Source organism: Manacus vitellinus, unplaced genomic scaffold (genome assembly GCF_001715985.3).
Source record: "Manacus vitellinus isolate BGI_N305 unplaced genomic scaffold, ASM171598v3 scaffold_5_pilon, whole genome shotgun sequence".
Taxonomy (NCBI): Eukaryota; Metazoa; Chordata; class Aves; order Passeriformes; family Pipridae; genus Manacus; species Manacus vitellinus.
The window spans coordinates 22057195-22069633 of record NW_021940682.1 but is presented as its reverse complement, the minus strand read 5'-3'; the positions used below and the strand labels follow the sequence as shown (position 1 = coordinate 22069633).

Genomic DNA, 12439 nt, shown 5'->3' with positions numbered 1-12439 from the left:
GGCATTTTTATTCCCATTACAGTGTTTCAGTAGTAATACCTAACTACACTAAATTCAGCACTGAATTAATGGTTCAGTGTTATCATCAACACCATGAGTTAGAAACCCCTAAATCACAATCAAACTAAAAAAAAAAAGCCATAAGAACTTTAGAACTAAACAAATTGGTCTTTTTAGTTTTCTTGATGTCGAACGGGGTGAAAATTAAGTCTTAAAAATCACACCAAATTTTTACAGCTGGCCTCTGCAGTTCAGTCTGTATTTTACCTCTGTTCCCCAACTCTGCTCTTCAGTTCTCTACATCTGTTAACTTCTCAGCTTTTTTCAATATGGATGCTGTAGGACTCCTCTTCCAGCATCACACTGTCATACACACACTTCTGGACATTCCCATCTCCAGAGCATATGCTGTCATTCTCCACTGCCACACGCAGTTCCTTCATCTCTCTTGGAAGACTTCTGCAACACCTCACTTCTTTAAAACCTCTTTTTCTAGCAACACCCACCACTTCTTTACAGCCCAACCTGAAATGAGTAGTTTCACTAAATCTACTTTTAGAGTTGTCCCTGAACTTGGTGAAGCTCTGAAAAAATGAGCAGAGCAGAAGAGTCATGGGATTTGCCAGCTGTACCGAACCTGCTCTGCAGCCCTTTTCCCAGCTAAAGGCACCTGCCATTGCCTGTAGCACAGCAGCCTCTAGTGCCCAGCACAGACACCTGCAGGTGGTCCAGACAATTGCCTTCCCGAGCACCACAGGCACCCACAGCTACAAGGGTTATCGATGCTGCTTTCCACATCCCTATGGGATCCATAGGTTTATTATTGCACTGGGGCGTCACAGATTTCCTAATACCCCTGAGAGCTTGTGTCGAACTGGAGTCTCTGCCACAGGGAAGGGCAGCAAACTCTTTCAGTCTCTGCTTACATCTCATTTGTGTATTTTATACTAAAGTATTTGGACATAGTTCAGAGCAACTCTTGTGAGATGGAACTCGATTTCCACCTCACTGGGAGGTGTCTCCATTGATTTTATATTTGTTTCTGCATAATGATATGAAGCTTCTTCAAAGAGACGTATTTGAATTTTCTCAGGATGAGTGAGGACACTTGAGTGAGGACACTGATTCTGGACCTTCTCTCTAAGCAAATGTTATTACCACCATGCTATTGAACCCTTGCTTTCCATAAGGCACCACAGTCTTTGAAAGCGTTTCAATGAAAACTGCTCAAGCTGTGGTGTTTTATACTGAAATCCATGTTGCCAGTGTTCAGTAGGCAATGTTTAGGAATTCTGCCTTCAGAACTGAGGTACAGATATGCCAAATTCTTGAATTCCAGATGAGCTGAGGCTTGAGGTTGAAGAGACTCAGCTTCAATAAGATGAAAGCCTATGTTTTGACAGAGCCCCAGAGCTTAACTATCTCAGCAGCTTAGCTGTCAAAAATGAAGTTTACAGGCATACAAGTTACAGAGGGAAAAAGTACACATGAATCCACTGGAAGGTCATGATAAGCTGCAAGGACATTAATATACACTTGTACCCTGTGATTAAAGAAAAGCAATGTAACACTAGTTATCTCAAAAGGAAAGCAGCATAAGCTACGTGTAATTACTGTAAGGTAAACGCACACGTTTCTGGAAGGAAGAGTCAATGCATTGCAAATTAATTTCCTAGCTTGTTTGGCATCTTAGAATCTCAGATGCCCATCGCTTTTCAGGCACAAGAAGAATTAGACACTTGACCCCAGCAGTAAAGATGAGGCACAGACATACTATGTTAATAAGGGCCACAAAAATAAGACAGACAGTTTGTGAAGATTTTCTTTACCTTGTTTTTGTAGTTCCCTGAAGCAATGATCACATACTCTTGCTGGCTGGTTTTTCATATAGTCTAAGCCATGTTTATTTGATGAACAAGCTTGACAGACAATCTGGAAATAAATAAAACCATTATTGTACAGGATGTGCACCTGTAAATAAGCAAATACTCGAAAGACATTCACTTCAGCACTGTTAAGCTCATCATACAATCCGAAATAGGCACTATTTTACAGTAAAAATGGTTTAAAATCTTGGATTTTTCCTGTGTCTTTATGCTCAACATGCTGCCCTTTCCTCCTCTTAAGTGATAAGTTTAAATATAAAAAACCCACTGAATTATACAACTCAATAAGCCAATGTTAACAATCCATGATATAACAGAATAAGCCTACTGTTACTGAGTGTTTTAAATAAAAAAATTTAAAAGAAATAATTAAAAAGTCATTGTTCTCTTGGTGATTTCTCCATTGCATTGAATTCCAATTCTGTATTCTCACTTGATTAAAACAAGAAAAATAAAGGTTTATTAGATGTATCTTTCATAAGTGCTAAATATAAAACAAGCTTGGTACTAACTTAAAAACAAAAATCATGATTTATCTCATGGAAGTTAATGAAGAAGATATTTCCTTATTTCAGCTAGCAATTATTTCTATTATGTAATTGCAAAAGCAACCATAAATAGCACCCTAGAATGCAAAATAAAAAAACAGTAACAGGTTGAAGGTTGAACACTGGTCAAGTTCAAGACCTGCCTTAAAAAAACCCCAAACCCCAAAACCTAAACCACCAACCCCAACCCATTGTTTCTAATGCACATAATTGTGACATAGTACAGTGTTCCCTCAAAAAAGTGGTTGTGTGATGAGGCTCCTTTTGTGTTTGTCACACAAGGAACCTGTAGGACTAACAGAAAAGGCAATCACCCAACCTTTCCACATGCCCTGCAGTGATGCCTTCTCCAGGTCAATGTGAATTCACTTGTACAGATCATACACATGGTGGCTCTGGTATCAGGAATCCAGATCGGAGCCTTTGATCCCAGTGGACTATCTTCTTCCTGTTTTTCTGGATCTGCCTGAGAGAACATAAGCAGAATACCTTTACATTCAGTGATGAGAAATAAGATTAGTATTTATCAGAGATTATAGGAAAATGCTAATGATGTTGAAAAGCCTTCTCTGATAAATTGTTATGGTCTTAAATGTTATCTACTATTTCATCAGTGACCATTATAATGCAAGCCTGACAACAGAACTGCATTTAATTAGTTCACAACAGCTCTGTCACTTTCAAGCTTTACCAGCCTACTTGTATCAATAGCTGCTTTATTTTAAAATCTTTTCATTTCATCTTTCTGTTCACAAGATCACAGAGAGAAATGCAAAAGCTGGTTTGGGTTCTTTGGAAGAAAATAATTTTAAATTTATGAAGTAAAAAAACATTATGAAATAGTATTCTGTTCTATCATCTGTTCACTTACCATTTACCATCCTGTTTTATTATTCATCATGGAACACCTCTTGTTTCTCTAAACACCTATAAGAAACTTTATATTCAAAAAGGGAACAAACCAACAATAATTTTGTGATATACCTCTTCAAGACTTTTGCTCGGATTAAATGTGATTCTCTTTTTTGTATATTCTTCAATTGACTTGGAGATAGCTTCTAACCACTCATCTCTTTCTGTAGCAGAACTGTTGGGGTAAAAAACCCACAAAACCAGTTTATTATTATTAACATTTAAGACTAAGCAAGTGTTGATTAGAATTTCATTAGCTTTATTACACACTGACGTAACTCTCTTGCAATTTCATTTTATAGACCATCCTCAATTCCTACTAAAACTGGCATAATTTTTTAACTGTCTGCATGGTGTTAGCTATTTGTGTTGATTAATACTAAAAAAGATTTCTGTGTCTGTTGTTATAATGCAGATTCCCTCCCTCCCTTTCCTCCTTCCAAAATACCCTGTGGTCATTTTAAGCTTGTCTGTCATTGTTTCCCCTTCTCCCTGGACCCTTGAATAGCCTGAACGATACTGGTATAAATGGTGGTTCCAGAACAAAGATTTGGCCTTCCCTCTTGAAGGCAACCTGAAATTTCAACAAGTCTTTTTTCTCCGTGCTTCCTTCTGTCTCAGAGTGCAGTTTGTTATACCCAGCCCTGTGAAACCCCAAGCCTATGTCAGAAAAAAAACACACTGACTCTTCTCCTGCCTTGTGCTCCTGACTACTCCTACTACAGGTCATGCTACTTTTACATAATTCTTTTTTTTTCCAAAATTTTCCATTGGATGAGCTAACTTAAAGAGATGAACAGATGAGCTTATTCTATCTCTTTATCCTACAGTTGGTGGATCACTAATCAAGAGCAAGGAAAACATTAGGCTAAAGTGGTGTGGCACAAGGAGCAGAGAGAATAAGGAGTGCTCAGTACAGCAGGAGGCTGCAGCTATACTGGCTTATGTACACTGCCAAAGCATCTCCTCTGGCCATGGGCACACCACTGTTTTCATAAATCCATGGTGTTCCTGCTGCAAAGGGCAGCCTACTACCCCTTCTCTCAGCCACTGTGTCTTATTTTCACCCTTGTGTCAGAACATACAGTTATGCAGTGGGCTAGACTGGGAAATGAATTCACATTAAAGCAAGCCATTGACCTGCTCTTCCTGTAGATCAATTTACCATCTGAGTTCATTACACAGCTGAACAAGTACTTGTGCCAGCACCACGTAGAAGGCTCTGAGAAGGATGAAGCAGTTTTGTGGCAGAGAAACAGCTAGGCTGCTTGTTTAAGATGCCATGCCAGCTTTAAAAAGCGCTTCTAAAATTTGGACAAGTATCCATTGCCAACATTTTTTCTATTCCAAACTTCTTGACTGGTATCCAATAAATTAATCTGTTTAATCCAAGTAATTAATAGAAAGATATAGAAAGGAAAGCCAGGGAAGAAAGAGGAAAGCAATGACTTACACTGATGAGGGGTCTAGTACCAATTAATTAAACCATTATTTTTTAACGGTTTTGTAGGTGTATTTGGAAGCTTTCATCATCTTTGAGCCTTCAAGGAAAATGCTTTGAACTGGGGTTTTGAACTGGATGAAACTGAGTACTATAGAGAATCAGAGAGGACAAATCTAGTAAGGTAAACACATGGGAAGCCTGTGAGGCATGAGCAGAAAAAAAATATCTAGCACACACACAACAACAAAATCAGAACAAAAGGAGAGGAAATAAGATACAGGCAAAGGCAAAGCAATGTATTATTTTCTGTCCCAATATCTCACAGTCTGAGTCGAACATTTTGTTCAGTTTATTTACTTTTGCTTCCTCATCCGGAAAGAACAACTGGTCTGCATTAACTACATAATATTCATAACTCTAATAAACTCCTTTGGCTTTTTTCAAAATCTGGTTACATTTAATTGGATTCCTGTAATTGTATTAAATTTAAAGTTGGCACAGTTTTTCGAGATTAAGCATCCCCTCCATCATGTGGAGATTGCTATTCATGGAGCAGCTAACACTCTAATATTTCACCAGGAAGCTTGTGCTTGGTAGGTTTGCTAGTGCTAGCCTTTAAGATTGTTTACAATCCTTCAAAACTTAAGAGCAAAGGTGGTGCCACTGGCAACTGAATTGATGTAATGGTTTGCCGCAGCAAAATAGGCAGTTTCTTCTGCTGTCACTCCCAGTCCTCCCCCCACAGCTGCCCAGCCCTGCTGCTTCCCCTGCTGCAGCTCCAGTATCACTTCCAAAAGTGATCTGCTTACTAAAATTGCAGGGTTTTCAAACATTATTATTTTTTTAATTTATTTGATATTTAACATAACAGTAGAAAGCTTTAAATGGACTGCAGAGAGCCCCAGCCATGGTTACTACTGGCAAATGCGTGTGCTAGGGGCACACATCACAGCTGCTCAGTGGCCCTAGGAGGGCTCACAGACTTATACCTTATGCCTTAGGGCACCTCTCCCAGCTGAGCTAGCCTTGCCTGAGCTATCCTTAGTGAAAGCAATGCAGCTATGTCTGCCTGGGGTAGCTCTTTGCTTGCCTTATTGAGGGGGACGGGGCCAGCTGGCCTCAGACCATGTCAGGCTGGCAGACTGTTGTTTTCAGGACCAAACCACTACTTCTGTGCAGTGCTGTATCATGCAGATGTGCTAACTTGTTCCTCTGATGAAGAGATTTCTAGTACAATACTGCACTGTACCATGAAAAACAATTCACATTCCTACAGATATCCCAGGAAAACTGAAACCTCAACCCAGACTAGATAAAGCAGAACACTAATGCAGTCAGGAAAACTAAACCTGAAGAGACAAAGACTTGTCTAGGCACTAATCTATACTTCTGTTATTAATTGGCCTACTTTTTATTAATAGCAATTTTTCACCAGCTTAATCGCTCCCTTCTCTGCCTCATCTCCTAGGATCATTTCAGAATCTCTTCTTTGGTGTACACTTCACATAATGTTTATTATTTGAAAAAACACAGAAGTGAAAATCGTCTTCAGTGTCTTTAGTACTAATTTGAACAGTTTTGCAATTGAGATTTTTACCACATGGGAGTCAAGAAGCTGTTAGAATGAGGCATCATTCAAAGAAGATGTAGCCTGTGTTGATAAGATACAAATTCTTTTCACTTTCAGGATATTTATCAATAGGAACAACATAAATAATTGGAAAAAAATATATGCAAGCACCTGTTGCTAGTAGTTTTTTCAACTGTTTCCCTCCTACACCACAATAGGCCCAGTTCTGGTTATAGACAGAAAACAATCTGAAAACTGTCATTTACATCTGGGGCCCCCAGCACTTCCTTCTTGCCATGCAAATGCAACCTCCCTCTATCACTGTTGTGCAACTTAGGGCTCTTGCACACCCATAGCTTCCACCAAGTATAAATATAAGAGAGCTAAATGCTCTCCAAAGATGCAGCATCACTAAAAAAGAAAAAACAAATCAGAGCAGCCTTAGTTGGTAAAATGAGGTAAATTCCAGCAATTTCAAGGTCAAGACAAAAGCAAGTCACAAATCATGCTGAATTTGATTAAAATGTTATATATAGGGCTTCTCCCCTATGAACCAGCACATATTTCACAGGAGTTGATTTTAATCTACCATTTAATCAGTTCCTCAAAAAGACAAGTCTATCCTGTTTTGTGGAAAATAGGTAGCTTGTACTTCAAGATGATATTTTCAGAAGTTCCAATGATTTTTTGACAATTTTTTAAAACAATTGAATTAAAAGTGAAATGCTGTTTCAAGTCAAGCAGAGATAAATCCACATTGTCTACTGCCATCCCATAAATGTCTTCATGTATCCCTAGGACATCCAGTCACCAAGGCATCTAAGCAGCACGGACCTGCTCATATTATACTGGAGCAGAATCATACCCTAAACTGTGAAATGCACCTTTTTTTTTCCAAGTGTGCAGAAGAGCTATAAAAAACATTTGAGTTTGTTAAGAAATAAAAAATTCTCATTTGAAGTGTGTTGTTATAAATTACTCAGGCAATTGAGTTACTTCCTTTGGCAATTTTGACAATGTTAACCTTGGTCTACCCCTCAGCTACAGATACTGCTATCTTTATGCAGACATTCTCATGTTGGTATTTACAAGGTCACACAAAAAGCAGCAGTCTGCCCTTGCTCAGCCTTGCTAAACAAAGGAGAAAACATGTCTTTCTTTATTGGTATCAGCACTGTCACAAATGTCAAAACATATAAAACTTCAACTCAAGCACAGCAAAAACAACAATCCACAAACCCAGGCCTTTGCTAAAGGCATCTCGGTGAAGGTGACCAGAGCTGCTCTGGTTTAGTGGCCATGTATCCTTTTGTTGCTAAATGGAGAATTTAGTTTTCTGGTAAAGACAAGCACCATTGCAGTAATTGCTGCCATAATTTCAGGTTCACAAGACCTGTTTCCTGTTTCAATTGCAGCGTTATTTTAGCTAAAAGATCAGGATGACTTCTTCCAATCTATATCAGTTACCAATAATAACATGAAAATTTATTGTTAAGCTTCATATCCTGTCCTGTAAATGCAGTGACAGAGCACATCAGTAACTCTGGAAGAACAAAAAAATACTGAAAATCAAAGCCTGAAATTAATTTAATTGAAACCCTCTCAAGGAAAGGCAGTGTAAGGATAATATTTCAATGTACGTGAAGTTTCTGAAAGTGTAGCTAAGCTGAAAAAGAGGAACCAAATGAGGGTTTTATTCACTCTGATTAACTGATTCCCTTTATTCTGTAATCACTCCAGCCAAGGGTAACTTTTCATTACATTAAGCGCAAAACAAGCTATAAAAAGCTTGCGTGGCCCGTTTGAAACCACACAGTTTTAAAATCATTATCCATTTGGAAGACTTACCTCGCTGAAAGAATGAAGGATCTCTCTACGCTTTCAATGTTCAGTTCATTCTGATAGGCTTCCTGGGTTGGCTTTTTAACCTTCAGCCAAAAGAGAAAACTTTACATTCAAACTGAAATTGTACTTCTGTTGTTGCTTTAGTTTTACTTCCTGTAAAATCTCTTATATTTTTATTGCAGAAGGGGTACATTGGAGAGAAAATACTCAGAAGAGGAGATCATACACCAGTCCAGAGGGCCCAGCTACACCAAGATTACATGCAGCCCATCCTTTTATTTCACTGTAGTTCCATACAAACACTGGAGACATACAGAGGAATGAAGCTATCAGAGACCCTCACTGTGCTTCAACATGCCCAGGCTTGTTGCCCAATAAGCACCTCCTGCAACTGGGGAAAAAAAAGGCACTGCTGCTGCTGCAGGACAAGATTTAGCCCACTGGTGTACCCCAGAGTGAGCAAGGCCTGCATCACCCTGTTGATCTTTCTGAGCTACCAAGTTTCAAACATAAGGAGGTTTAAAAGTCAAGAGTGGTTCTCAGTCACTACAAGACATCTGCTGGCAACAGAGATTTTGCAGCTCTGCCTGTGAAAGCTTGGACCTGGGTGCCAAATCACCACTGCAGCTGGACCTGGTGATTTTTTCTGACAGGACCAAAGACAATGATTCCCAAGGCAACGGTTTGTTGTTCCCACTGTCACGTCAGACAGTGTGTGCGTGTCCCTTATCGCTACATCCACAGGGGCTCAGGGCTTCACTTTGATGCTTTTCACAAGGGCTCAGAAACAAAAGCCTTATCTTTCCTCAGAGTTAGCAAATCTTTATAAACCAGAGATTTGACCCACCAGGAGTTTATCATGCAAAGATGTCTAATCTCTGCTTGTGGGCAATAAAAACCAGTTAAAACGAAAAATCGAGGCAGTCTAAACAAAGTACAATACAAAAAATAAGTAGACAAATTATTTCAGAGTAGGACAACACTAGCTGAAATGCAACAGAGTCAACAGAGTGTCAACAGAGTTTTTTAGGGAAACCTAGAGAGCAATCCCACAGGCCATATTATACAAGCGATGTTAAGCCTGTAGGATTACTCTGGAATGCAAGGATATTTAATATCTCTTGCCAACAGTAAACATAGTTGTGTTTTGAAAATTTGAAGGCCTGAGTTCAGGTAGATTTGGAGAAGGACTCATTTTAACAAGTGACTCACCTTCATTCCAGCCAAGGACAACATATTGTTGAGTTTATACATCCCTGACTGGACTGGAGTAGTATACAACAGGGCATCATTGAACTGTAATACAGAAGCAATGCTTTTTAATGACTAAAGACTGTTAAAAGACAGGTAATTCAGATGCATTTTACTGAAGTACAGAACTCCTACACCACTGAGATCAATTGTCCAGAGGGGCATCCTCTACTTCCTATTATTCCACTTAGAATCCAAGAAACATTTTCATGTATGAATTAGATAACAATAGGTATCTATTTATATCCTCCTTGTGTAAATACACATTTGGCACATGAGTAAACAGTGCAAAGATGTCAAAGAACAGCCTGTCAAAATGGACAAAAATGTTTCTCATGTACACAGCCATATGATACAGCAAACTACTTTAAAGGGATATTAGAATTAACCATTCAAACAAACAAAACAATCCAGAAACTTGGAGATAGAAGAATGGAGATTAGCAATTTACGACTAAAAGGACAAACTTAATTATACATACCATGTGAATTTTACCAGTTTCAAGTGCATCTACTGTTTATTTCCTGTTCTACCAGACTCAGATTCATTCTGCACACTTACTGAACAGTTACTAAGACTTTTTTTATTTTCTGTGCTGTTCAACCCATGGATCCATACTTCATTTACTGCACAGAAACAGACACCAAAACTTGAAGTGTCTTGTAAGTTTTTGCTATGATGTTCTTTGCAAAATAACCAAACATTTCAGGAGCCTTACTAAATCTTCACAACATGATCAATGGAAATATCATTGCTCAAGTGTCTAAAGGTATAAACACTAGCCTGTACCATTTATATCTAAAACAAACAAACAAACAAACAAACAAAACTAAAAACCCAAACCAAACAAACCCATTGCCCCAAAAAACAAAACAAAGAAAATCCAAGCCACAGACACTCAAATTAGCAACAGGTAATTTGTGAAGTTCAGTTTAGGATAGCACCAGATTTTTGAGAGTATTACCATAACTGATTCCATGACTGCCTAGGGAAATATTTATTCATACTACAGTAACCACAAGACAGATTTCAGCCAGGACTGTGGACCAATAATGTCATAAATTACATATGATAACAGCTGCTTTACTGTCTAAATAGAAGAGATAAACAAAAAGTTCAAGTGGAAACAAACTTCAGAGATGCACAGAAGTTTCAAAATAAAGCAGTGACAGAGACAGGAAGAGAACCCAGCACTTAACTTCCATCCCAGTGCTCTACTCAGGATGCATGGGACCTCCTGCAAGGGAAAGGAGAGAGGAGGAGGGAGGGAGTGGGGAAGGAGAAAGGAGGAGGAAGAGAGAGGGGGAAGGAGAAAGGAGGAAGAAGGAGGCAGGGAGGGGAGGGAGGGAAGGGCGCAATAGCAGTGCCAGAGTTCTAGGTTTCAAGACCTGGTACAGCTAAGTGGGATGGAGTAACTGTGTTTGTTTCCTCACTACCACAGGTAATGTCTTCTCGTAAAAGCTCTCAGATTTTGAATAAGCATTGTTCAAAATAGTACATTTTAGTGAGAAATGGTTTTCTACTAAAATTAGTGCATATGCCACAGATGATCTCTGTAAATTAGAACTAAATAAGTAGAACAGCAACAATTGGTCATTTTTTCTACTACTTGCAGTTATTAGTTACTTATGTTTACAGTGTAACATTTCAACCACTTAAAATTACACTCCTATTAGACACACAGCAACATATACAGCATCTTACCAAAAAAAACATTCGTGGCTGCATGACCTTCCGTGACAGCTTCATCAGTGTTCCTTCTTTCAGAAAGACCTAGTAAATTAAACAAAATTAAAACTAGGTTTTTAGGGCAGGAGCCATGCAAATGAGCTGAGTTCTTCATCACTATTATGATTATGATTATTATTACTACAGTAGAGGTGCTGCAGAAGTTTTGGGATTCAAGGTTCCCTTTCTGAGAAAAGCTGTTTATCCCTAGATTTCTCTAAAAGCGAGTGTGAATGACTGCAGTACAGTTTTCCATGCTGCACTTGAAACCACAACAAATACAAGGTTAAGCTTGAGGACAAAAACCTGCCTGCAAGATCTGGCAAGGTATCTAAAAAATGTCTAAAAAACACCCTCCACAGATGGAGAGGCAGTATTCACTTGACTGTTAGAACTGAATAATAAAGCAATGGACCATTTTTCTTCTCGGTATGTGCCAGCTCCAGTCCTTTGCTTGCATATCATCGGTGCTGCACTGTACTGCAATCTGCTGAATGCCATCTGGAGGACCTACCCTTCCTGGCTGTACGATCTCATGGTGTCCATTTAAACTGTATTGGATCTGCATGAGTTTCTGAAAGTTATCCTATGGGAAGAAAAAGGGGAAGATAAGTACTTGCCCTTGCATCCATGACTTTTTTTTTTTTTTTAAGACCAGTTTCATAAGTCAAAATACTTACACCCTGCTTCATGATGTCATTGGCATGGTTTGCAACTTCTATGACAACAGCTAAAGCATCTGAAGGATGAAGAAATAGTGCTTTGGTTATAGTGACTAGTTAGCATTGGTATTACGTAAAGCACAGGTATGATACTGCATTTCCACATAATTCCAAGATTTAAGGACCTGATTGTACAGTCACTGCATTCAGGAGCACTTCCCATAAATCCCAGAATCTTTTGATCGTGGTTTAATAAATATGCTCTAGCAAGTCATTGCTTCAACTACAGTGTCAATTATTTCTTACAGCTAATCAAAACAGTCCACAAGCAAAAGTAAATCCCAGTTTCTCACACAACGAATTACTTACTCTACTTACAGGAGAAAAGTTAACAATATTTTAACAGAGACTATGTAGGGACTAAGTTTTTTCCATTTTACCCAAATGCCACCAGTGCTAGTCATGGAAGACCACCTAGAAAAATTATACAATTCTTTGCCATTTCTTCTGCCTTTAGTTTTACTTTACCCTCAAGATACCAGTCAAATATCATGTGAACACAGTGAGTGTTCAGTCCAAGGATCTTATCCAAA

The 12439-nt window shown here is 38.7% G+C and overlaps 1 protein-coding gene across 1 annotated transcript in view; it reads right to left on the bottom strand.

The window, feature by feature from the left end:
• FGD6 (FYVE, RhoGEF and PH domain containing 6) overlaps positions 1 to 12439 on the bottom strand; it is a 72171-nt gene that overhangs the window by 10158 nt on the left and 49574 nt on the right. Inside the window, exons 10-17 of the mRNA XM_018080810.2 lie at positions 11865 to 11923; positions 11699 to 11770; positions 11161 to 11229; positions 9418 to 9501; positions 8209 to 8288; positions 3419 to 3521; positions 2754 to 2900; positions 1830 to 1932 (exon numbers count right to left, since the gene is read on the bottom strand). Coding sequence (XP_017936299.2) covers positions 1830 to 1932; positions 2754 to 2900; positions 3419 to 3521; positions 8209 to 8288; positions 9418 to 9501; positions 11161 to 11229; positions 11699 to 11770; positions 11865 to 11923 — 717 coding nt within the window. The remainder of the gene's footprint in view (positions 1 to 1829; positions 1933 to 2753; positions 2901 to 3418; positions 3522 to 8208; positions 8289 to 9417; positions 9502 to 11160; positions 11230 to 11698; positions 11771 to 11864; positions 11924 to 12439) is intronic.